This window comes from Lissotriton helveticus, chromosome 7, assembly GCF_964261635.1.
Source record: "Lissotriton helveticus chromosome 7, aLisHel1.1, whole genome shotgun sequence".
Classification (NCBI taxonomy): domain Eukaryota; kingdom Metazoa; phylum Chordata; class Amphibia; order Caudata; family Salamandridae; genus Lissotriton; species Lissotriton helveticus.
In genome coordinates, this window is record NC_136068.1 from 601,472,285 (window position 1) to 601,498,634 (window position 26,350).

Consider the following 26,350-nt stretch of genomic DNA (forward strand, 5'->3'; position numbering starts at 1 on the left):
ACTGCCCGAAATCATGAACCACACCGAAACCATATTGGCTGTCCGTGTAGATGGTGACTCTCTTTCCATTTCCTGCTATGCAGGCACGAGTTAGGGCAATAATCTCTGCTACCTGTGCGGAATGTACTCCTTCCAGGCAAGCGGCTTCCACAACTCCAGTAATGGTACAAACAGCATAAGCTGCTCTTAACCGACCAGTATCGTCTCTTAAACATGAGCCATCGACAAAGTAAATCTCATCAGGGTCAGACAATGGCTCATCCACTATATCTGGTCTGGGTTTCGTGCATAGTTCAGTCACATCAAGGCAATCGTGGTCTTCACATCCTTCGCCTTCTATTACAGTAGGTAATGGCATCAAAGTAGCAGGATTCAAGACAGAGCATCTCCTGAGAGTCACGTTTTCTGCGGCAAGTATAACTTGCTCATAACGCGTGAGCCTGCTATTGGTCAGATGCTGCGTCTTCGTCCTGGTCATTAACAATTCAACTGAATGCGGTACATACACCACTACTGGATGTCCCATTACAATACTTTCGCTCCTTTCAATGCTGACACCCGTTGCAGCAACGGATTTGAGACATCCGGGCAACGCTGCGGCTACTGGATCTAATGTAGCCGAAAAATATGCAACTGGTCTACGGGCATTACCGTGGGTCTGTGCCAAGACTGACAAAGCACATCCCTCTCTCTCACAGCAATAGAGTGAAAACGACTTTTCATAATCTGGCATTCCCAGAGCCGGAGCACGACATAAATCGTCTCTCAGCTGTAAAAACGCCACCAGACATTCTTCATCCCATGGTACCGGATCACTCACCTCCTTGTGCGTCAGTTTCTGTAAGGGCTTTGCTTTCAGTGAAAAGTTAACTATCCACTGTCGGCAGTAACCCACCATTCCTAGGAACATTCTAACCTCTCTCTGAGTTGTAGGCGCATTCATTTTCATTATCGCCTCAATCCTCTCTGGGGACACCTTACGTTTCCCTTTTTCTAACCTGTGCCCTAGATACTGTACTTCTGTCAGACAATACTGTAACTTGCTCGGAGATACCTTATGTCCATTTTCAGCTAAATGATTCAGTAAGGCAATTGAATCTACTTTACAAGCTTCCTCTGTTTCTGACGCAACAAGTAGGTCATCTATGTACTGTACCAGAACCGAGTTCTGTGGCAGTACTAGATTCTCTAGATTCTTTTTCAACAACTGATTAAAGATGGATGGACTGTCTGTGAATCCTTGTGGAATTCGACACCATGTTAGAACGCGATCTTCCATTTTAAACGCAAAAAGGTACCTGCTCTCTTCATCCAATGGGATTGAAAAGAAAGCCTGACAAAGATCTATCACTGTGAACCATTCTGCTTGACATGGTATTTGAAACAATATTACTGATGGATTCGGTACCACGGGACAACATGAAACGACTATGTTGTTAATCTTTCGTAAATCCTGAACTATCCTAAACTTCCCGCTAGGTTTCTGCAAACCCATAATCGGGGAGTTACAAGGACTGCCCACGATTTCCTTCAGTATTCCCTGCTGTATCATTGACTCGATCACAGGCTTTATTCCTGCAATCGTTTCCTGGGACAATTTGTATTGAGGCGTTCTTGGAAACTCAACATTTGGTTTTACCAGAATTTTTACCGGTTCTACCCCTTTAATCAATCCTATATCTTCTCCTGTGAAATCCCACACCTCTGACGCCACTGCATCTCTTAAGTCTTGTGGAAGATCTTCTACAGTCAGAGTAGGATATAGTTCTACACAGAATTTTGAATTGGCCACCTTAAAGGTAGCATCATCGTCGGTAGTCTGTACCTCCACTCCTTGTGGGGTGCAGTATATGGTGCAATTCAATTTGCATAACAAATCCCTACCTAACAGACATACCGGACTCGAGTCACAAACCACAAACTGATGTTCGTTCATGTGGTTTCCAATTTTCACAGACACTGGTTCTGTCAAGGGACTAGTCATTCTTTTATTTGCGACTCCTACCACCTGAATTGTTTCCCCTGACATCGGCAAGTCTGGAACCACCGCTGATCTCAGAGTCGAACGAGTAGCCCCAGTGTCCACTAAGAACGTAGTGGGACACCCTGCCACTTCTGCCTCAACAAATGGCCCTCTCAGATCCACTTCTAGAACTGCCCCGAGGGTACAGTCTTCTTCACTGCTCACCCGTTGTCCTGTCAATGGATCAATGTAATAACATTTTTCTTCCTCGATAAACAGAGGCATTTGTTTAAAGACCTTTCCTCCAGCTGCTATCTTCGGTGGCTGTGGGAATTGGGCCCGTGGAGCCGAAGTCCCCCCTTTGGCCACCTTACTGCTTGGGACTGTCACCTTTTGCACTGGGTCTTCTTGGACCTGCTCTTCTACTTCTTGCTCTCCGTTTTCAGGGTTAAAGGGACACTCGCGTCGCCAATGCCCCACCTGGTGACACAGATGACACTTTGTCGTTTTCTTTAAAGTGGCAAAGTCTATCCTAGGTCTCTGCCCTTCTTCATTATCTTTGTTCTGACCATTTGGTTTTCGTCCCATCCCCTGCTTCTGCTGGCCACCCTTCCCAGCGGACTGCATTTGCACCACCATCAATTTCTCCTTTAGATTCTTGGCTTTAGAATCTATCTCGTCACTGCAGTACCTCGCATATCGTAAAATCTCATCTAGTGGTTTGTTCTGCCAACAGATTAAATGTTGCTGTATCATCAAACAAATATCAGGTCTCAACCCCAATACAAACTTTGACACGAACTGCCCTATGTCTTTGGGATCCATTACATCTAATCCACTGTATTGCTTGAATGTTTTCAACAATCTTTCATAAAACTCGTGAACTGTCTCCTTGGGTTCCTGCCTTGTTCGGTCTATTTTTACCCAATCTATATCCTGTGGTGGTACCTTATCTTTCAGCCATGCTATTACCCTTTCATACTTTCGCATGACTATCTCAGCTGGTCCATTAGTTCGAACATCTCTCAATGGTTCAGCATTTGGCCATTCGACACTAGTCTTACAAGGGGTCCACAAATCAGATGGGACCACGATGTCAAACAACGTGTTCAAATCTATCCACAGTACTTTCGAAATTTTAACAAACCTCTCTACCTGCTTATACCACTCGACTGGGTTGTCCCGCAACTTCGGGAATGAGTTGGTAAATGCGGCTAAGTCTCCTCTACTCCAGGGCACATGGACATAATTTCCATTTGATATTTCTCGTAAAGGGAATGCCTCCATCTGCATTACCCTTCCCTCAGGGGTCATCACATTTGTACTTCGCCTAACTGTGCCCTTTTTCGACCACCTTTCTTCCCATTTATCCAGTTCTCTCCACACTCTTATCCCTGTTACCAGCTCTCTTATGTGTGTTTTTAATCCAGCAGTTCTCTTCTCATCTAGATCTTGGTCTGCGTACTGTAATCTGTGGTTACTCTGTAATGCCCTTGTCCTAGACAAATCCACGGCATACTTGTCTGCCAAATCAGTCAGTTTTTCATGAACCGCTCTAGCTTTCCTAGTAATATCCTTTGCCATGAACAATAACTCATCCTGTTCATACAATTCTATCCTCTCCAAAGGCAATGTTCCATCTATTATCTCATCTACATCTGACTTTAAACTGGTAACATCAAGCCTTTTTGCCTTTATTTCAGCTTTCAAGACACTCAATTTAGCTCCTCCATCCGCATCTCTCCCATCCCAGCTCCGAGATCTACGTTTAGGTATTGGTGAATTATAGGGAGTCCTCCCCTGTTCCCATCTCTCTAAGTCCCATGCCTTTCCGTCTTCTCGGGGTGGGTGGTGAAACACTCCTTCACGCCTCCCAGCCTCCCTCTCTCCATCCTGGCTAGTTTCACGGGATTGAGGATAAGAGGTTCTATTACTCCCTCTTTCTTCCCTACTTCCCTGTGCTTCCTGAGTATTCGAGGCGTGGCGGGACCTATCGCTGTTCTCCTTTCTCCAATGTTGAACGTCTTCCCCAAGCGTATGATGAAGGCACCTAAACCTATTCTGAAAATTCCGTACCGCCTCATCTCCTCCGTTCCCCCAGAGACGGGACATTTCCTCACATTCTACAATCTTAGTATTTTGTTCCGGCTGTTCTCTCTGATTTGTAGGACCTGCATCCCCTCTATTCTCTTGACTTTGGCCTTCCCGGCCCTGACTGCTTTCGCTGGCCCCACAATGAGATACAGTCCCGTTACCCCTGCTTTCCCACTCTGGTTCCGTTCTTGTCCTGTTACTCGGAGATACTATGGACCCGTCCCATTCCCTCAAATCAGCTCTTAACTCTGAAAAAGATCTTGGCCGCGGTCCCCTTAGATCCATTGGTCCTCTCGGACCTCCCTGTTCTGAATTGGGACCGACAGTTGTGTCTAATGGGGTGTTCCACGTTACCGAACCTGGTAATTGTTTCCATGCATTCGTCACATTATTCCTCCTTTCCATCTCAATCCTTTCCCTATCCAATTGCCTTTGTTGTTCCCCTCTATCTCTCTCAGAATTATAGATCGAAACTATGGGTCCTATGGTAACAGGCACTTGAAGAGCGTCTGGCAATCCCACAGACTCAACCCTTTCTGTGGTTGGCGTTTTCTGCACCACAAACCTTCCCACTACACTCTGTACAGTGTTGTTTGGAGGTGTTTCTCCGCCTTTGCTAGGTGTCCATTCCGATATAGGGAGTGGTGTATATCCCTCTATCTCATTCCCATCTTCCCTTGCGAGCCCTCTATCTTCTATCAAACCCACTCTCGGAGGTGGTCTATCCATCAACAATCTGTTTATCAGATTGTCCTCCGACTCGCTTTCCTCGTCTTCTTCCATGAGGTTTCCTCCTCCTGACACCTCCCTCATCGGATACATTTTCTCCACCTCAATAGTCTGTACCCTCCAACGCTTTTCCTCCTCATCCCATTTGGAATCTCGCACTGCCCTTACCGATCGCGTCAGCCTTTGTTGACGCCTGTTCAAATTTCGGTCGTGTGCAGCCTTAATCCATGCATTAAGAGCCTCAAACTGTGTTGGTCTAGGTGAAGGTTTCAATGAGGACATGGTTGCTTTTAGCCGATGTAACACCTCTAACTTAAACGTTCCGTACTTTGGGAACTGCATTTCCTCATTTCCTTCCGTAAGCTTATTCCAAGCCCCAATCCATAATATCGTATGCAGCCCCACATTCGTTGCCATATAATGAGCTGGCGTACCCTCTGGGGGAGCCTCTTCCCCGTAATAATGTTCACTTCGTTTACGTTTAAAAATCCCTTTCAAACACTTAAAACACTTCATGATTTCTCTTTTCTCCGCGTTTGTTTACTTCCTGATGATATTCCACCAATCTCAGCGCCGTTCTCACTAACTGGCCTATCCGTACGCGACTTTCCTCCGACGTCACGCTAGCCGCCCAACCAGAGCGCGGCTCTAGCTAACGTCACACCAACCGCTCAATCAGAGCGCGGCTCTAGCCGACGTCACCCGTCCCCCTTCGCAGCAGTTCCCCTCCTTTCTCAGCTCGTCTCCTCGGTCATGCACGCATCCCATTCATACACTGAAAAATGATTACTTCCGTCCAAGCGATCACCTTTCTTTGACTGTACGCCCACAGTCTTTCTGTAGTTGTCCCCCTAACTTGGCGAAATGTCTTTCCGTTTACTTCCAGACAATCGCCTTCTCCGATAGGTTACTCACACGCAGTAACTTTCGACCAGCGTCCGTTACTCATACACTCACTCTTACACTCCCCCTATCTTGGATCCACGGCGGTCAATGGTACCTCGTGACCTCCGTACTATGGTCGACAACTACCCTGGATGTTCGATACACCCAAAACCACTTAAGCTCTGGCCTGAACTTAAGATTTCACCAGTTCACCCGTTTACCAGGTTACCAGTTTACCAGGTTGCGCGCGCTCACAACCGTCTCTCATTCACACTACAGGCATTCAACTCCGCAAGACATTACAATACAAATACAACACAAAACACCGCAATCTGTTCACGCATGACCCTTTTTATACTCACTCTCCGATACTGCTGCTTTTCTCGCACCGTCTGCACCTTTCGGCACACGATTCTTCCGCTGCTCGTCTCTCGACGTCTCGGGCCTTGGGGTAAACTAACCTCTCTAGATTACCTTCCTCAAGAAGATAACCATCCTCACTCTGCTACCAACTGGTAACGCGGGATTACTGGTTACTAATTATCTTACCAAATCCCATTTCCTGTCGACTGAATCGTTGGTACCTGTCTTGAGTAAAAGGTAATCTCGAAGTAAACAATCAATTTAAGAACTTACACCACTCTAAATGACCACTGACCAAAATGAAGTTTTAAAGATTTAATATAAAGTCAAAGATAACTGAAGATACAAACTTCTCAAGATGAGATTCAACAGGTATATCGGAATCACTATGAACATGAACTTCTTGAATAGTCTGAGTCTGAAGAACAAAATAATAAGTACAAGTTCGAATACCATCAGGGTTGCTAAAATGGATACAAGTTGCAACCTCAAAGTCATTACAGAAAAGAAAATTAAAGTTAGTCTGTCCCTACACTATACTAAATGACATCCCTACTTAACAAGATCTTAACCCTCTAGGTGTCAGCCGTGGTGACTTCCTAAGAAGATCACGCACTTCTCTTTGTCTCTTCTCTGATAATGGGTCTCTCCTGATCAGCCTATCTGCCTACCCATCCGCTTCCTTAGGCTCCCAAAATCATCTGCTCTGCTCTCCTCCCGGGTCACTTTCCCTAATACCAAATCACATTTCCAATAGAAACGCCCCTCGGGACGCCCCTCACGTGGTACATCTTTCCGCGGCAAACTCCATGATGGTACTCTTGAAGACCCTCGTTAAAGTTGACCTTGGTTCCCAGGCAGCTTCTTCAGTGCGCTGATACCCCCTGAAATTCCTGGAAACTCCTACAGGCCTGCGCAAGGCGCCACTGAACAAAGTCCCTTTCATTCGAGCTGATTAGGACCCTCGCACCTGCATACAGCCCTTCCTGCAGTGGGCCTCAAATTCCAGACTCCACCATATCTTAGGCCATAAAACACTCTCAGAGCTTCATACTGGACACCTCACGACCTCTCCTCTAACGAGCACATGACGATTTGAACTTCATGACATTATCGGCTCTGGCCTACTTGATTTACATGCAGCAGGTTCCTGCACTCTTAAAACGTTAACTTGATTTAAACAGCAAACATTCTTAACTAGCATACGTTTCTAAAATAACACATCTATAAAACATATACTTTTAACCCTAAATTCAATAGTACATTTTGAAAGAACCATGTCAACCTTGTCTCACATTATTTTAGCAGCACGTTTAGATTTGCTTGTGAATTGCCATGAGGCCTACACAAAATACTGGGTTTTTAGAGTTACATTCAACTCTTACATTATTCCTTTAACATGAGAACATGAGGTTTTCATATTCATCCCAAACATTTCTACATTAGTCTCACACAGTTATGATTATCGTTACTCTACTTAAACATTCTATGCATTTCACCTCTAAATATAAGACACTCTGTGTATTTCACTTCTAAATATAAACACTCTGTGTATTTCACTTCTAAATATAAACACTCTGGTGCAAAGTACATGTGAACTAACTACGTGCTTGTAAATATGGCGTACTTATACATTTTTTTCCAAACTTGTGCTCTCTCACAGCTTTCCAGAATCCGCTGGCCAATCACAATGCTGCCTTAGCAGTGTTGTGATTGGTCTGAGTGCCGTGGTTCGGCGCTCAGGCAGGGGCTGGCAGGCTGTGCATGTTCTCCAAGCAGGCTGGTAACACAGCCTGCTTGGACAACATGCAGAGTGCGCATGATGCCTTGACTGGGCAGAGAGGGCTGGCCAAAGCGTCATGCACACCTTAGGGGCTGACACCTCTCCTCCCCCTGTGATGCGCGGGGAGCCCAGCCCCGCCTGCCTGGCTTTAGCTGCAAGCTGAATACAAAAAACGAAACGATAATAACAATCATTATTAGCATTTTATTTTTTGTATTCAGCTTGCAGCTGAAGCAGTGGGACGAAGCTCCTCCGCCTTAGTGGAGGAGCCGCCACTGCTTAAAAGCTCATCTTCTGGCAGCTGTTAGTCTGTAAATAAATCCAGTGCATTGGGTATTAGGAGGTAATTTGCGACTGGGGCCCTGAAATTTCAACTGCCTAGGGCCCTCCACAGGGTTTAATCCGCACTACTTTTTTCTTGCAGAGAGGGGAGACTTCCTTGCGCTGGACCTCGGAGGGACGAATTTCCGAGTGCTGCTGGTGCAGGTTAAGAGCAAGGAGGAAGGTGGCATGAAAATCCTCAGTGAGGCCTACTCACTCCCAGAGGCGGTAATACAAGGCACGGGGACTCAGGTGAGGACAGGAGTCACCCTTGCCGTTGACTCGCCCTTCGCTTCTTAAAGCTGCATGCTTCCTCCCATATTTGGAGCAGTAGATTCCTCCACCCAGGAGGCTGTAGATCTGGTTAGGATTAATAGGTTGATATTGGATATTGTTTTGGGTTGTCATGGAAGATGTAATATAAGGATTTTTAATATGTAATGCTCCCTTTTATGTTTTACCCTAACCTGGGTAGTACATAGAACAATCACTCCCATCCCCTCTATAACGTTAATCATTCCTGTTGAATCTCTACCATTCATCATTGTTGTTTAAGTTATTGTTTATTATGTTGATGGGTCTGATGTTCTCTTGACGTGGCCTGCGTATAGAAAATTACAAATAAATAAACAAATAGCTTGGGCATCTGTCCTGGAGGGCGCGGTCAGTAGGTGTGAGCCATGGGTTGATGAGGAAGGATCAGTGAAAGTTGTATTGTGAGGAGACAGCCCCCCACCCCCTCCCCCTCAATGGTACAGAGTTGCCTGGATATGTCCCGCAGCATAAGGTCAAGAGAACGCCGGGCGTTAGGGTGACTTCTGAGGTTGTAGTGTCCCTGTGGTCAGGAAGGTCTGGAGAATGGAGAACATGAAGCGCTCCAGCATTCGGAGGACTCTGAAGGTTTGCGGGGTCTAGAGTTTGAGCACGCTTTGTATTGAGGGCATGGGGTCCTAAGGATGATGGGCTCTGCAGGAAGTTGAATGGCTCTTTGCATTGGCGGAGTCCAAATTTTGGCAGACTGTCGGAGAACTCTGGAGATTCTAAGGCATCGCATCCTGAAGGTCCCCTGAGGTGGTACAACTCTGGTTCAGAGACCTCAAGGTTAAGTTGAAATTTCACTAATATTTTTATTTAGATTAGTGTGCTGTCGATACTGGAGGAGGATTGAAGCCGGGGTCTCTTTGCTTTAAGAGAGGCAGTAGTTTGGAGGACCTTTCCCACTGGAGGATTCCCAAGTTTGGCAGATTTCTAGTACTCGAGGACCACGGAAGCTGAAAAGGCCTTCATGTTTGAGGATTGGGTGCTCCTACAATTGAGATTTGGAGGGTGTGTGGCTCTTACCATTGAGATTTGAAGGGTGTGTGGCTCTTACCATTGAGATTTGGAGGGTGTGTGGCTCTTACCATTGAGATTTGGAGGGTGTGTGGCTCTTACCATTGAGATTTGGAGGGTGTGTGGCTCTTACCATTGAGATTTGGAGGGTGTGTGGCTCCTACCATTGAGATTTGGCGGGTGTGTGGATCCTACCATCGAGATTTGGAGAGTGTGTGACTCTTACCATTGAGATTTGGAGGGTGTGTGGCTCTTACCATTGAGATTTGGAGGGTGTGTGGATCCTACCATTGAGATTTGGAGAGTGTGTGACTCTTACCATTGAGATTTGGAGGGTGTGTGGCTCTTACCATTGAGATTTGGAGGGTGTGTGGATCCTACCATTGAGATTTGGAGAGTGTGTGACTCTTATCATTGAGATTTGGAGGGTGTGTGGCTCTTACCATTGAGATTTGGAGGGTGTGTGGCTCTTACCATTGAGATTTGGCGGGTGTGTGGAACCTACCATTGAGATTTGGAGGGTGTGTGACTCTTACCATTGAGATTTGGAGGGTGTGCGGCTCTCACCATTGAGATTTGGAGGGTGTGTGGATCCTACCATTGAGATTTGGAGAGTGTGTGATTCTTACCATTGAGATTTGGAGGGTGTGTGGCTCTTACCATTGAGATTTGGAGGGTGTGTGGCTCTTACAATTGAGATTTGGAGGGTGTGTGGATCCTACCATTGAGATTTGGAGAGTGTATGGCTCTTACCATTGAGCTTTGGAGGGCGTGTGGCTCCTACCATTGAGATGTGGAGGGTGTGTGGCTCTTACCATTGAGATTTGGAGGGTGTGTGGCTCTTACCATTGATATTTGGAAGGTGTGTGGATCCTAGCATTGCGATTTGGAGGGTGTGTGGCTCTTACCATTGAGATTTGCAGGGCGTGTGACTCTTACCATTGAGATTTGGAGGCTGTGTGGATCCTACCATTGAGATTTGGAGGATGTGTGGCTCTTACCATTGAGATTTGGAGGGTGTGTGGATCCTACCATTGAGATTTGGAGGGTGTGTGGATCCTACCATTGAGATTTGGAGGGTGCGTGGCTCTTACCATTGCAATTTGAAGGGTGTGCGGCTCTTACTATTGAGATTTGGAGGCTGTGTGACTCATACCATTGAGATTTGGAGGCTGTATGGCTCTTACCATTGAGCTTTGGAGGGCGTGTGGCTCCTACCATTGAGATGTGGAGGGTGTGTAGCGATTACCATTGAGATTTGGAGGGTGTGTGGCTCTTACCATTGATATTTGGAAGGTGTGTGGATCCTAGCATTGCGATTTGGAGGGTGTGTGGCTCTTACCATTGAGATTTGCAGGGTGTGTGACTCTTACCATTGAGATTTGGAGGCTGTGTGGTTCTTACCATTGAGATTTGGAGGGTGTGTGGATCCTACCATTGAGATTTGGAGGGTGTGTGGCTCTTACCATTGAGATTTGGAGGGTGTGTGGATCCTACCATTGAGATTTGGAGGGTGTGTGGCGCTTACCATTGCAATTTGAAGGGTGTGTGGCTCTTACTATTGAGATGAGATTTGGAGGCTGTGTGACTCTTACCATTGAGATTTGGAGGCTGTGTGGTTCTTACCATTGAGATTTGGAGGGTGTGTGGATCCTACCATTGAGATTTGGAGGGTGTGTGGCTCTTACCATTGAGATTTGGAGGGTGTGAGGCTCTTATCATTGAGATTTGGAGGGTGTGTGACTCTTACCATTGAGATTTGGAGGCTGTGAGGTTCTCACCATTGAGATTTGGAGGGTGTGTGGATCCTACCATTGAGATGTGGAGGGTGTGTGGCTCTTACCATTGAGATTTGGAGGGTGTGTGGATCCTACCATTAAGATTTGGAGGGTGTGTGGCTCTTATCATTGAGATTTAGAGGGTGTGTGGATCCTAGCAGTGAGATTTGGAGGGTGTGTGGTTCTTACCATTGAGATTTTGAGGGTGTGTGGCTCTTACTATTGAGATTTGGAGGGTGTGTGGCTCTTACCATTGAGATTTGGAGGGTGTGTGGTAGCTCCTACAATTGAGATTTGGAGGGTGTGTGGCTCTTACTATTGAGATTTGGAGGGTGTGTGGCTCTTACCATTGAGATTTGGAGGGTATGTGGTAGCTCCTACAATTGAGATTTGGAGGGTGTGTGCCTCTTACCATTGTCTGATTCCAGAGGATTTAGGACTCTCACCATGGGATATTCTAGATCATTGGACGCGTCTATGTGTGGAGGTGCTGGAGGTGACTCTTGGTTTTTGATTCCTGAGGGTTTTAAGAGCCCTAAAGTTGGAGGCTGCCTCTTTAAGGCTGAAGTGAGTGCATTGGAGTTGACTTGTGCTTTTTGATACCTTTTAAGACTGTATCTTTTAAGCGTAAGTGAGTGCATTGATCACCCAGGACTGCTGCCTTCACAGCCACGTCTTCATGGGGATTGGGGATGCAGTCAGCGAGCGGATAGGACTAACAACTGACTTTTATCCTCTCTTTAGCTCTTCGATCACATAGTTGACTGCATCATAGATTTCCAAAAGAAGCAAGGAATACTGGGAAGAAAGCTGCCTCTGGGGTTCACGTTCTCCTTCCCATGCAAGCAGACAAGATTGGATGAGGTAAGGATGGAAGATCACAGAATTTTAGGTTTTGGGACCATCCTCTGGTTTGTTAGCTCATCAATTTCCTTGCAACACATGATGCTCTTCATCTTGATTTGCTCATTCATTTAGTGCTGCAGCATAGCACAAAGTATTCAAAAAGCCTGCATGTTCCCTTGGTGCTGCAGTGCAATGTGCAATGTAGCCGGTATCTGCACATTTATTCAATGCTAGAGCATAGCCAGGGCCACTGGAATTATGCGGCGGGGAGGGTCAAATTATGCGGCAGGTTCGAGTAAATTATGCGTCAAGAAAAGGTAAATAATGGAGCATTATGGGGCACATTGTGATAGTGTTACTTCATCATTTGGCATTTTTAAGCTTAAAACTGAGATTGGGTGTCATCAATCTGTTGTGTCACTTGCCAAAATGGAAAAGAGATCACGACCATGAACACTGTCGACTTTGTGGGAATCATAAAGAAGACATCATACACATCTTATGCCTCTGCCCAAACCTGTTGCATGAAAGATGGTCCCTCTTAAGGAAACTCTGGAACATAAACAAGGTTAGATCGTGTAGAGCAGCAGTTCTGGCAAGCTTTGATCCACGGAACACCAAACTAAACTGCGCCCTAGTAAGGTACTTGGATCAAGCAGAAAAAAAACTTTGTGATGGTATCCAAACCTGTGAACCTCCACTAGCATTAGAACTTGGTAAGGCACATTTGCCATTTTTATCCACACTGGACTCACATTCTCTTTTATACGTATACTTTTAAATATTTTATATTTTGTAATTTGCAAAGGTTTTTTTAAATCACACAATAAAGTCTATTATTAGATTATTAGATGCATTTTTAAGCTTTGTAGCACTGTCTGGGTGTTAGTTGTACCTCATTAGTAACCGTTTAGCATCAAATATAGAAATACGTTTCAGAAAGGTGAACAGTCAACCTTTGCAAAGGGTCTTTCACTGCTCAGCAACACAAGTCACTGCATTTTTACTAACTTTAGAAACGTTTCATTTTTTGGTAAAATCTTCAGATTATGCGGCAGATGATGGATAATGTGGCAAAGTCAGCTAATCTAAAATTATGCGACAATCGATGTGGCTGCACAATCGCATAATTTTAGTGGCCGTGAGCATAGTGCATGTCTGCTACCTAGACATACCTTGTGGCATCAACACATCACAGAGTACTCCAGAGAATTGAACATTTCTGTTGGTGCTGCTGGTAAACATTTCTCCTAGTAACAGCATATGCCCTCAGTGCACAACCTGTGATACTGGCAGTACTTGACCCATCTGCTGCAGCAAAGTGAACACAACTCCAATGACCCATGTCTTCCCTCAGTACTTCAGCATAGAACACAATAGTCTCAATACCTGTGCCTTCCAGGATGCTACAATATAGTAAGTAATATTTCGGGCACCAGAGTATCATTCCCTTGCCGCATCCGCATGGATCATAATCCACTCAGGAGCTGTCATCCTCTCAGTGCTGAGGAATACTGTCAATGCTGCAGTACAGTGCACAATGATCCCAGTACCTGAATGTTCCGCCAGTGCTGCAGAATAGTGTGCTGTAAGCTGAGTGCCTTAACATTCCTTCAGTTTTGCATCATAGTACCAAATATTCTCAGTACATTCCCTTGGTGCTGCTCCTGAGTAAAGAATGCTCTAAGTATTGTGACGCTCTCTCAGTGATTCACCATGGAACAGCAAACAACTGGTGCCTTCATATTCCCTTAGTGCTCCAGCATAGTGTGTAATAGTCCAGTACCTGCACTTCCCCTCAGGGCAGTTTACCAGAACACAGTACCTCTGTTATATGTGCATACGTCAGTGCTGCAGCGAAAGAAATAGTATCTGAGTGGCTGTATCTTTCCAGGGTTCTGCAGTAGAGCCTGTGATGTTGCAAGTACCTCTCCCCTACAGCACTATTGGGTCCTAGCAAAAAACAAAAAAACCTCATGCTTACCCTTAGTACGCAGAATTGCATATAATACCAGCAGGGTCAATGCAGTTGTTCTGTGTCACAACATAGTACACAGAACGCCTGGTACGGGAGCATTCCCACTGTAATCTGGTACTGAGCACAATACTCCAAGTATTGAAGGAAGTGACCCGATTAGGGCCACCCGGGTCACTCGCGACCACCTCTCAGGCTTCCAAACAAATGAAGAGTCGACCGCACAGTAGAGAATACAAACCAAAGTTATTTATTAGTCATATACTCAAGGGGAGTCCAGTATGACCAACCTCCTTAGAATGCTGTAGAGGTACTGACTCCCGTCAACATGGTAATGCTAGATATACATTTCTGGTACAAAAGGGGGTGGTGATGGACGGAGCATCTGAACCAATCAAACACTCACACCCAGTCAAAAGATCTGGGTTTAATCCATCACCGTTCTTTAGCCCACTCTGCCACCCCAGTTCAGACATGGCTATATGCAAATCAGTCTGACCCTGTGCCTCATGGGAACAGTCCAGTCCGAACTGCCAAACCATGCCTTCCCTGGACCGGAAACAAGCTTCCGAGGACCGGTTTCTGGCATTACAGCCGTCTTCAGCCCGGCTTGCTTGAATCCAGTGGCAAAGTAAGCAAGGGACTCCCGTCTGAGCATACCCTGCCACACTTATGGCGGCCAAAACCGGTACAAAAGGGGGTGGTGATGGACAGAGCATCTGAACCAATCAAACACTCACACCCAGTCAAAAGATCTGGGTTTAATCCATCACCGTTCTTTAGCCCACTCTGTCACCCCAGTTCAGACATGGCTATATGCAACTCAGTCTGACCCTGTGCCTCATGGGAACAGTCCAGCCCGAACTGCCAAACCATGCCTTCCCTGGACTGGAAACATACATTTCCAACACCCCTAAATACCCACCCAGAATGGAATTTTCCAGTCTGGGTGCTGATGAACAAAGGAGGTACAGAAGGACAAGATACCATCCTGAGACCGGGTACATGCTATCTTAATTTCAAGGTTACTCAGCCCGAGCCCGCCTCTCTGAGAGTGGGAGCAGGGCTATCTTCTGGGAAAGGCATGCAAATACAGAACGATCTATTCATTAGTGCAGTGAAGCTCAACCTTGAATAATAAAGAGAAACAATTGAGGCAGCTTTCTGCTGAGGCAAACAGTATGGGACAGAAGTTTGCTTTCGATCATAGTACAAAATGATGGCTGAATACAAAATGGTGTAGCAGATGCTAACTTAACTCGCACAATGCTGGAAGGAGTCGGCTAGTTGCATTATTAGTCCAACAGTATGAGTATCTTCCCTCAGAGATATAGCATAGCCCTCACTGCTCCAAATATCTGCATATGCCATCTATGCTGCTGTATAGTACACTATGCCTTCAATACTTGCACATTGACTCAGTACTGCAGCACTGTGCACAACACTCTCAGTACATGTACATGACCACATGTTACAATATAGTGCACTATTTATATTGTACATGCACACACCCTAGGTACTGCAGTATAGCACACAGTATACTCTCAGTACTTTCACATTCATCCAGTTCTGCAGGGTGGTGCAAAATGGTCTCAGTACCTGTACATGGCCTCATGCTACAACATAGTATACTATTTACACTGTAAAAGCACATACCCTAGGTACTGAAGAATAGGACAAAGTACTCTCAATACTTGCACATTCACTCAGTACTACAGCATGGTGCACAACCCTCTCAGTACCTGTACATTACCTCATGTTACAACATTGTTCACTATGTATATTGTGCACGCACTCACCCTAGGTACTGCAGCACAGGACACAGTGCTCTCAATACTTAAACATTCACTCTGTGCTGTTGATTAGTACACAATACTCTCAACACCTCCACATTCCCGCAGTGCTGCGGTACAATACTCACAATACCCATACATTGTATCCATGCTGTAGTGTAGTACAAAATATGCCTAGTAATGTACATTCCCTCCATGAAGCAGCAACCAAGATGGCTTCAGCCATACTCCATTGATCCGCAGATGACACCCCTGCAGATGTGCCAACTCACAGTGTGCCAAGGTGTGTCACACGATATTGGGTGTCTTCACACAGTCTTTCGGCGAAGGGCTGATATCACAGTGTGTGCACACAGTGAGTTGGAAATCCCTGCATAGAACGTGTGTCCTGCTTGCATTTGGGGGTTTTGTGCAGTGGTGGCTCCTCCGCTAAGGTGGAGGAGCATCGCCGCACTACTCCTGAGCAGTGTAAAAAATAAAAATGAAATGGTAATAACAAGACATTATTATCATTTTATTTTTCCCTGCGTGACTCGGCTGAGCTTGCCATAGTGAGGAGTGGTTTGCACTCCCGAAGTGCGCATGAATATTTGGCCGGCCCTATTGGGCCAGCCATGCACACTTAGCAGGTTCTCCACCAGGCTGTGTTGCACAGCCCAGTGGAAAACATGCCCGGGCTCCCAGGCACTGCCTGAGCGGCCAAATAGGCCGCTCAGACCAATTACGACTCTGCTCATGCAGCATTGTGATTGGCTGGGAGAATCTGGGAGCCTGGATGCTTCCGTTCCTGCTGCAGTGGCGAGTGAGGACGGAGGAGAGGCCGTGGCGGCAGCCGAATGTATGTTTATTTAATTTATGCTTCTTCCCCCTGCCTCACCACCCCCATTCCGAGGCAGCCGCCATTGGTTCTGAGTAGTCAACATCCTTCAAGATTTTTACAACCCCCTCAGGATTTTGACGACAGCCTCTGCAGCCTTTGTTATTTGTTTTTGGAAGAGAATAGACTGGAGCCGTGACAGATTGGAAGCCCCTCCTCCTCCATTGTTGGGCAGGTACTAATGGGCTCAAAGCTCCACCCCTTGAAGGGCTCACATCCTCTGACACTTTAACATTCTTGTCAAAGTTGGTAGATCTGCAATGGAATTGTGAGAGGCAAATGATGTGAGAGTGAGGCTTGTGTGAAGTCTATGCATCATGTGCTGAGAATGAGTGAAATGTTGATGTCGTGTATAGGACCCAGGGCGGGTATAGAGTGAGGCTCCTTTGAAGTGTATGGTAAGAGGCCAATGAAATACAATTGATTGAGACTCCATCACAGGGAATGAGACCAGTGATTGGGGACAAGCGTGACTCCATTGAAGGAGACCAATGACGTTGGAGGGCTCAATACTTCATTGACTTGTAGGGGTCCATTGAAGTAGGATTGACTGACACTCTTTTGAAATTCATAAGGCCGGTGAGAAGCTGCTGAAAATCACAAGTCAACTACTTTAGAAAATTGTTAAATTAGGTAGGTTTATTTGTTCAGCGAACTGCGATTAGCGGGGGCCTATTGTAGGGTATAAAGCCGCTCATGTGGCAATATGTGAGGTACCTGTCAAGTCCAGAGGTAGGTGAAAAGAGGTTGAATGGAAATTTTCTGAAGTATATGAGGTCACTGAAATGAGAGGTATAGGCAACTCCATTGAAGTGTATGTGGTCATTGATGAAGTAATGTGTTTTCATTCCAGTGAAGGTGATTGTTCTGTATGTCCTGGGCAGATAGATAAGCTTGGCATGTGAGCTGCTTGTGTTGTTTTATGAGCTCATAGTGTGAGCCTCACTGCCCAGCCATTCCATAATTACCATCATTTGTCATTTAATTTCTTCTTCTCATGTCTACTCTATACTCTGATCTTCTCTAGGCTTTCCTCATCCATTGGACTAAGGGCTTCAAGGCTTCGGACTGTGAGGGCCGTGATGTGGCTGAGCTGCTGCGAGATGCAGTACGGCGGAAAAAGGTACCTTTTGAGTGAGACCTTTATTTACTTTCTCCAATGTAAGTGGCTTTATAGGAAGGTACAAAAGGAGAACCTGTTTCTCATCCATCATCTTGAGATCCATGGATTTCATACTTATTTCATGATCACACAATTGGGATCTCCCTGCATTTGCCAACATTCTGATCTGCACTGACATACATACTTCTGCACTCTATGAATTTTCAGCACACCCAACTCTTGAAATCCAACACTATTCTAAAGCTATTTCAATGCTGCTCTGATATTGTGAATTTACCACCTTTCCGATGTACTTGAGTGTGCTACTGTTCAGCTGTCCTTTAATGTGAAACCACACCGATCTCCAAGAGTCTGTATCATTTGGAAAAAATTAATGTCAGCCATGTTGATCACCATGAATGGCACATACTTCTATTCTTTGTGACTTTCACAACTCCACACAATTCATGCCATCCTAAATACTATCGGTGTGATAGATGCTGTTGTCGCTTTCATCACACAATGCTAACTCTTTAAATTTCATATCAAATTATCATCATAAATTTTATAGCAAATTTCACAACATTCTGATCTCATTGAGTCTCACATCTGTTTAAATGTGAATCTGTTTCTTATAGCTGCAGTCCGCTCCAGGAGGTAGATACTTTTAGGTTCATTTTAACAGAGTGATGAATTTGCACTTGTCTCTATTTTAAATTTGGTTTTGTGTATCTCAGCCTGTTTTATTTAGATTGCTGATCATTATTATCACCAAACTTGAGGATTTTATGTGTTCTAATTGTGTGCTTTTAATAATCTGTATGTATTCCATTGCTGTTTTGCACATATCTTGCATGCTTTTATGGCTGTTCACAGCCAAATAAAGAGAATTCTGATTCTGAGTCTCACATCCTTCTGAGGTCCATTAATTGGACACCACTCAGATTTCTAAAAATGTAATATCAATGTGATCACTGTTAATATCCTAATTGCACTCCCGCCCCCTTGTCTGATGGCCTTCTCTGTCTTATTGTGGCCGACTGGTATGCAGCGGGGCAGCAATGGTCAGAACACCATGAGGATGATAACGCCTGGCATGAAGGCTTCACTAAAATGTCCGTAGTGTCTTGGTTGTAAAACCAAAAGCTACCCCTTTGTAACTGGCAGGTGGAAGCGCTTCCCTTACATTGTTAGGTACTTCACCCATGTAGAGATCAATGCCACACCATTTCCTGGCAAGTTTGGTTGAGGTTTCTGCTACATACATCAAGTTCCTGTGGCCTGGGCCCTCATTTCTCCAATAGAACAACCCTAAGATGACCAGTGATGGGTGGTGGCGCGTAGTTATTTGGTTGTGTTTATGTCCTTAGCGTAATTGTCTATTGGCCACTCTAACCTCTTTATCTCGGTGGTTGAGGTAACCGTGTCTTAATCTGCTCCTCAGAACATTGAGCTTGACGTGGTGGCGATTGTGAATGACACTGTGGGGACGATGATGTCATGCGGGTACGAATGCCCAAAGTGCGAGGTTGGGCTCATCGTGGGTAAGTAAAGGTTTGGTAGGGCAAATGTTAATACGCACTGCAGGCTTAAGAGATTCCACATTAGTTCCTTGATCAAAGATAATGCATGCCATATAAATATGTCAACAGTATTTTAGCCAGAAACCTTTTATCCCTGCATGGTGTGTAGCAAGGAGTTGGGGTTGTTATTGTATAATGTTCTTTTTTCATTGATTTTTGTGTATAACAACAAACAAACAGTATATTTCATGACATTCAGGAAGCAACGTATACCTTCTGTATTGTCAACGAACATCCCAATGGTGGTTCTGTATTTAAGACCCATATCTCGTACATTATATAGCCCCAGCCAGGGTATGTTGGCGGTCACATATTGTGTAAGTGATGCCACCAGGTTCCCCATATTTTATTATATTTTCTTGTGGACCCTTTAGCCCTGTATGGGCCATCCTCTACGTGTGGGCAAAGTCCCATCTTTCTCCTCAAGCTGTCCATAGGCACGGACTCAGACGATCATCAATATCTCATGATATTTATAATTTGCAAACTGGAAACCCAATCTAATCATGGAATGTAAACCTCTAGTGCAATCCATGTCCTCCATGATTCTCAGTGTCCCTGTCTTCTGTTCAGGCTCTACTGACTAAACTAACACCATAGTTAGGGTTCCCCAGTGCGGCTTCAGTTGGAACAGATCTCTGTACATTTCCAAACCATATGCAAAAAAAACCTGCATGTTGCGATTTGCCATTGTGCACAATTTGGGAATCGATTGCCGCACACCCTCTATACCTTTGTGGGTTTGTACTAAATTCTGTGGAAGAAGCTAATGGAATGATACAGATATCACCAACGTACATAACACCATCTTAGCTGCAGTCCACTTGTGATCCTTCCTTTCCCACTGAGTGGAGAGGTGCATGAGGGGATCTTCTTATGCAGTGGTTCCAATATAATCTTCACTTCTAGGGGACTGAACTCTGGAAGGAACGTCAATTCAGCACAGTACGTCCCCAGCACAAGGCGTTATTGTAAGTATCTACGGAACTGTAGCTTCTGTACGATGAATTAATATCTCAGCATGTCATCCAAAGCTGTAAATTCCTCCAATGGTTCCTTGTGACAGGCAACTACCACACCATAAGTGGGTTTCGTATAGACGTGCACACTACCAGCCCACTATTCTAAGAGCCTACTGCCAGTAACTGAAGGTGGCCCTGGTCACCAAGGAGAGTCCCCCAGGGATGGAAGCACTGCATGGGAGACCAAGGAGAGCATCGCTATTGGACAAGTCATACTTCAATTAAAATACCAGGTCTTCCCTACGAAGATCCAGTCATTGATTGTTGAGACCGGGGCTGCCCATTTTTGAAGCTTCAAGTCTGTCATGCCCTTCCCGCCATCATACAACAATTGAATGAATATGGGAGAATACCACGGGTTGTTTTTCCATCCATAGGAAGGTAGGTCCACAACTGAAGGATTTCCAATTCTAAAGAAGAGCTACCAGGTTGGAGCAGAAGATCACATGTGTCCATTGTATCTCTTATCAAGGCAACTGTCCTATTTCAGCCACCTGACCAAGGTCAATGGATCTCTGCTGCTCCCAGCACAAACTCATGAGACCTCTGCTGACCCCAACACAAAGACCCTTCTTCCTTATCCTGATCCAAGGCACTTTTAAAAGGGGACCTTAATCACTGCAGGGAGCGTCTTCACACCAAGAAACAACCCTGTGATCTTCCAGAGCTAGCCTTGATCCAGTGTCATGGAACAGAAACCCATGATGCCTTTTCCAGGCTTACCACTCCTGCGGACTGCAAGCTCGACTAGTGCTGATACTTGGAAAAGGGTACTAGTTCTCTCAAACAAAGCCACTGAGGGCTCATGGGCTTCGATCCAAGCTCAACCATGCATGAAGTTACTTTGATTAACGAAATACATGTTACATAATGAAAAAAAAAGACCCACATCTCATTAAAAGGTCCACAGGCTAGAATGAATGACTTGTGCACTAGGTTATACTGAGGAGGAATTTCAAGGGTTTTGGAAGCATTCTGAAGGGGATTAGAGTGCCTTAAGGAGTGTGTCTGGGATCAGCTGTCTCTGCCTACCTTCTGCTCTCTGCAGTTGCTGGTTTTCGCTGATCAGGTTTTATGGCCAGCTGACATTTGTGATTCCAGAACAGAAACCCAGCGCTTGTTTGATAAAAGGCAGACTTTGTTCTCATTGACCGCTTGTCCACTCGGTCAATAGCAGGAGATATTCTTTGTTATAGAATCTATTTCATACGATTCCTAAGCAGACAGAATGCAGCAGACGGATTACAAAATTCAAATGCTTTCCATGTACCTGATAATTAATCAGTTTAAGCCTAAGTTTCTAGTGGTATGTTCCCTCGCCTGAGCAGTGGAAAGAAAAGGAATGAGTTATGTCATAATGTTATAAAGACTTAAAGCAAACTGGGCTTCCCAGAGTTAACCTACTACGAAGGTGATACAACACAGAGCCAACATAGAAAAGACCCGGCATTGCTCACTTACCTTCTAAACCATACATATACAAGCGTGGTGTATCCTGGTGGTAGGCTATATATGAGACATCCACCTCTCAGGCACTATGGTTCTAAGATGCTCAAATTCACAGAACAATGCTGCAAGAAGTTTGCCTGGCATATGATATCCACAATTCTAGTGGGCACCTTGCAGCAGTCCAAACAACCCTTATTGATGGTAGGTTTAAGACAACTTTTATAGAAAGCTATCCTAGTGGTAGCTGTGAAGAGCAGCCTTCAGGCTAAGTCTTGAAGGAATGTAAATCAGCTTGTTTTACCAGTCTATAATCTCTTGAATGATCAATTGAAAGCAAAACCACACCAGGTATATATATAAAATATATGTATTTATTCTAAGCACACCCCTCTAGTCTCTTTATGAGGTTAGAGGCAAAAGTACAATACAAGAACTTAAATAGCACACAGTAATCTAGCACAGTATACGTTTTGCCCTAGGGGCCTCACAAACCATATACTAAGAAAGTGGTATAAGTACCGCTGTAAGCATAGAGCCAAGGCCTAGGGCCTGTAGAACCGCTGGGGCAACCAGGAACCACCCAAGGTAGAGACGCAGGAGACCCACGGGGGATGCGTGCAGTGTCTAAACACAGCCGCGAATCACCATTGACTTCTATGGAGATAGTTTAAGTTACAGTTTTAAAGAATAAGGACACTTAGGAGTGGAATGCGAGGTAACCCCTTCTGTACTGGACACTTCGAGAGTCAAGACCCACAGGAGCACCAAAGTACTCGTGTTACCTCACCCAGGGAAGCCGGGTGCATAGGTGTCTATTCGTGTCCGGTTTCGTCGTCGATTCCTATGGAGAGCTGCAAAGAAGTGCTGCAGGCGACCAGGAGAAAAGTGTCCGGATGGATCCAAGGGTGGACCAGAGATCAGAAGAATCTGAAAGGAGAGGGGACAGAGTCTGGGTCACTAGCTTCGGTGCAAAAGGTGCGAGGGGTGAGGGCAACAAATAGCCCAATGCACAACTTCGGGAAACTTCGGGAAGTAGGTGCAGTTGCAAATTGCAGGATGTCCAGGAGTTCCGGTCCCACGTCTTTCATGATAGCTACAAGTCTCAGCTCTGCTGGGGACTCGTGTCAGCCTCGGAGATGTCTGGAAGTCTGTGTCCTGTGTCGCAGATTCTTCGGGATCCGTTGGGAGCCTTGAAAATGCAGAGCGGCAAGATACTTCTTTGGTGCCTGTTTGAACAGGGGAGTCACTCCTTGACCCCAAGGGAGATTTCTTCTATGTTCCAGTCAATATGGAATGTCGAAGGTCCAAGATTTTTTGTTTCAGAGTTTCGTCCAGGGTAATCTAAAGTCCTAGTGACTGGGTTCCTATACTTATACTAAGTTTAGGGGTTGGACTAACTCTCGGGTCCCACCTTTGGGAGGACCTGGGGAGGGGGTGGTTACACCCCTTCCCCTTTGTCCAGTTTCGCGCCAGAGCTGGGGCTGAGTACCCCAGCAACTGGTTTGAACTGGGAAATGCTTGGGACACCTTGTGTGCCCCAGGCAGTGTCTGAAAAGCATTCACTGAATGAAACCCACCCTGCCCCAATACACTAAAGCCTGTCTGGGGAGGTGCTGGCACCTCCCTGGACAGGAAACCTATTGTCCAAGCCTTCCCTGCCGGAGTTTCGTCCAGCAGTAGAAGGTCAGACTCGTGTCTGTGGCAGCAGCATCCATTTTGTGATGCTGGGGCTCTGTTTAACTTTTACCGGTCAGGTATATGTGTAAATGTCTTCTCCCTCTAGAAGGGTGGAATTCTACCCCCGCCCCCAGAACTGGCGTGGGGGGGGGGTAGGATTCCAAAGTGTTTGACACCAAACACAACATGTTTTGATAAAGCCAAACCAAAGTTAGGTTGTACCCCGAGGTTATAATCTACTTAAGAGTATATGGTATGGCTATATCATAAAACAGCTATAAGCAAGGGTTTCCGAAAGCTGCAGAGGGGCTCAGCTCATGCTAGGGCACCCTCTCACTCAAAACCAAGCACTCTGCCTTCAGGATTATCAAGGCCTGCCATAGGAGTGACTTATAGATTGATATGTGTCTATATATGTATGCAGATATAGGCCTCTGGGGTGCCTATGCCCTTGGTACCTAAGGTACCATATACTAGGGGCCCACAAGGGTTACCCAGTAACCAATCTGTTATGTACCTAATCAATTTAGAGAGAGAACAGCTAGGCTGTGGTCCTGATTAGCAGGGACACAGCCAGACTAAAATCGATAAACCAGTGAAACGCAGCAAAAAGTGGGGGTAACCATAGGAAGCAGATCCTACTCTCCTACAAATGCCAGCCCCAAGGAACCTTAACTTTCACACAACTGTCACAGATAATTTCCTATTTTCACGGCTAGAAATAACTGACAAGTCCACCTGCTGCTCTCCACAGGGATCTATTTCATATTCAATAAAAACAATTATGAACTGCAGTAAGCAAAGCTTGCACAAATTTACATCCTGGGCACCCTTGGACCCATGAAAAGAGCCACACTGCACCAGTTCTTAATTTGTAAAAAAAGAAAATAACTGCCAGGGCCCTTGTCAGGAGGCCACTGCAGCTTGCATCACTCATTGCCCCTGCCGGCGCTGCCAGTGACAGTACCTGCACAACTACTAACCATCACACTGCTACAAGTGTTACAAATCAGACTACAACAATATAGAATATAGCTATAAGAATGGCTTGGGTGGCAGGTATTAGTTGTTTTTAGTGTATATTGAATTAATAAAGAAACTATTTTCTCCTCATCTCTAAATGACACAAACAGAGCCACCATGTGGTAGTTATTATAAGTGGCAATTAAATGCTGGTGCTGAGCCCCGAAACCACCGGCTCAAATTATGCACTGCATTGCACCCCTTGCACACACAAAATATAGGGTGTTTATATAACTTGAAAAGTCCCATCCCCAAACACAAAACTGACCATAATATGGAACCTTATCACATAACCCTCTATGAGTAACCAAAGATACCTTTACCTCGTCTTTAACCCTGTGCTTAATACTAATCATATGCAAAAACAACAGTTGATGGACAGAATGCAGAACAATGTCATATATTCACCCCAATACAGAGATCTGGGCCTAAATCCATCGTTTTGTTGCTCACCACACCACCCCAGTTCAGACATGGCCATATGCAAATCAGCCTTGACCCTGTGCCTCATGGGAACAGTCCAGCCCAAACTGCCAAGCCATGTCTTCCCTGAACCCGAATCAAGCATCCTAGGACCGGTTTCTGGCATTTCGGCGGTCTTCAGCCAGGATAGCTTGACTCCAGTGGCGTGGAGAGCATGGGACTCACGTCTGAGCATACCCATCCCACTCGGGGTGACAAATGCAAAAACAACTAATGATAGCCATAGCTGGGACAGTATCCCTAACCCACACCTATCCTCTACTCCAGGTCTATCTTTCACTCCAGCTCCCATCCCAACACGAGCCAGAAACTTTATTACTCCCCCCTTGTGAGCTGCAGACAGTGCGTTTACAGTAATGTTAACTGTAACAAAACAAAACTTTAAGAGTTGCCCCAGTCTCAACCTCAACCAGCCAACTTATCACATGCTCACTGCGACCTGCATGGGATACATTTATCCCACCCCTAACACAAGCCCACATGTACATTCATCCTAATCCCTATAACTAATGTGAGTTAGAATCCAAACTTTATCACTAACCCAATGAGTGTTGCTGATCTCTTTAATGCAAACCAAAGCTCTCATGCAAGCACAACAACATTGCTAACTGTAGCCCTTTCCACAGCCCAAGTGCTAACTGGGACCATTATCTCTTTCTTGGTGTGTGCCGCACTTGACGTCTTCACCCTGTCTCGAAGTCTAACATTAACGAAATCCAAGAACTCAAATACTTCTCTAAACTGTGTCCCTGTCCCCAAGTTCAACCACTATCACATCCAGAAATGTTCCTTGTGAGCTGCGAGTGCTGGCTTTAACCTATCTCTAGATGTAGTCCATATATGACCCTAATACTAACTCCAACCCTAACTGCAAACGTCGCCCATTACTTCAAACCTTGGGCCCATTCGAACCCTGATCCATGTCAGGAGCCTAATCATTAAGTCAGTGTTTGTTGGAGAAGATGCATTTACCCTATTCCTGACTGCAGCCTAAGCACAGCCCTAACCTCAAACCGAACCACTAACCCAACACGAGGTGGATGGGTGCCTTTCCCCATTCCCCAGCTGTAAGTCAAACACAACCCTGTCACTGACTTCAACCTTCAACCTTATTTCAACCCACACTGCAACTGGTAAAAGTGCCCCTATCCTAGTGTGTGCTATGCGGGATGGTGTTCACATATCCCAACTTTGACTACATCTCTAACACTAACCATAAACATATACCCAGCACCAACCACACTTGCAACTCCATCTGGGAAGATTATAATT

General features: G+C 45.4%; 1 protein-coding gene across 1 annotated transcript in view; it reads left to right on the plus strand.

Moving 5' to 3' along the window:
* HK3 (hexokinase 3) overlaps positions 1-26,350 on the plus strand; it is a 397,869-nt gene that overhangs the window by 348,791 nt on the left and 22,728 nt on the right. The window contains exons 12-15 of the mRNA XM_078652800.1: positions 8,242-8,390; positions 11,993-12,112; positions 17,767-17,862; positions 19,286-19,385. Of these exons, the coding sequence (XP_078508926.1) occupies positions 8,242-8,390; positions 11,993-12,112; positions 17,767-17,862; positions 19,286-19,385 (465 nt within the window). The remainder of the gene's footprint in view (positions 1-8,241; positions 8,391-11,992; positions 12,113-17,766; positions 17,863-19,285; positions 19,386-26,350) is intronic.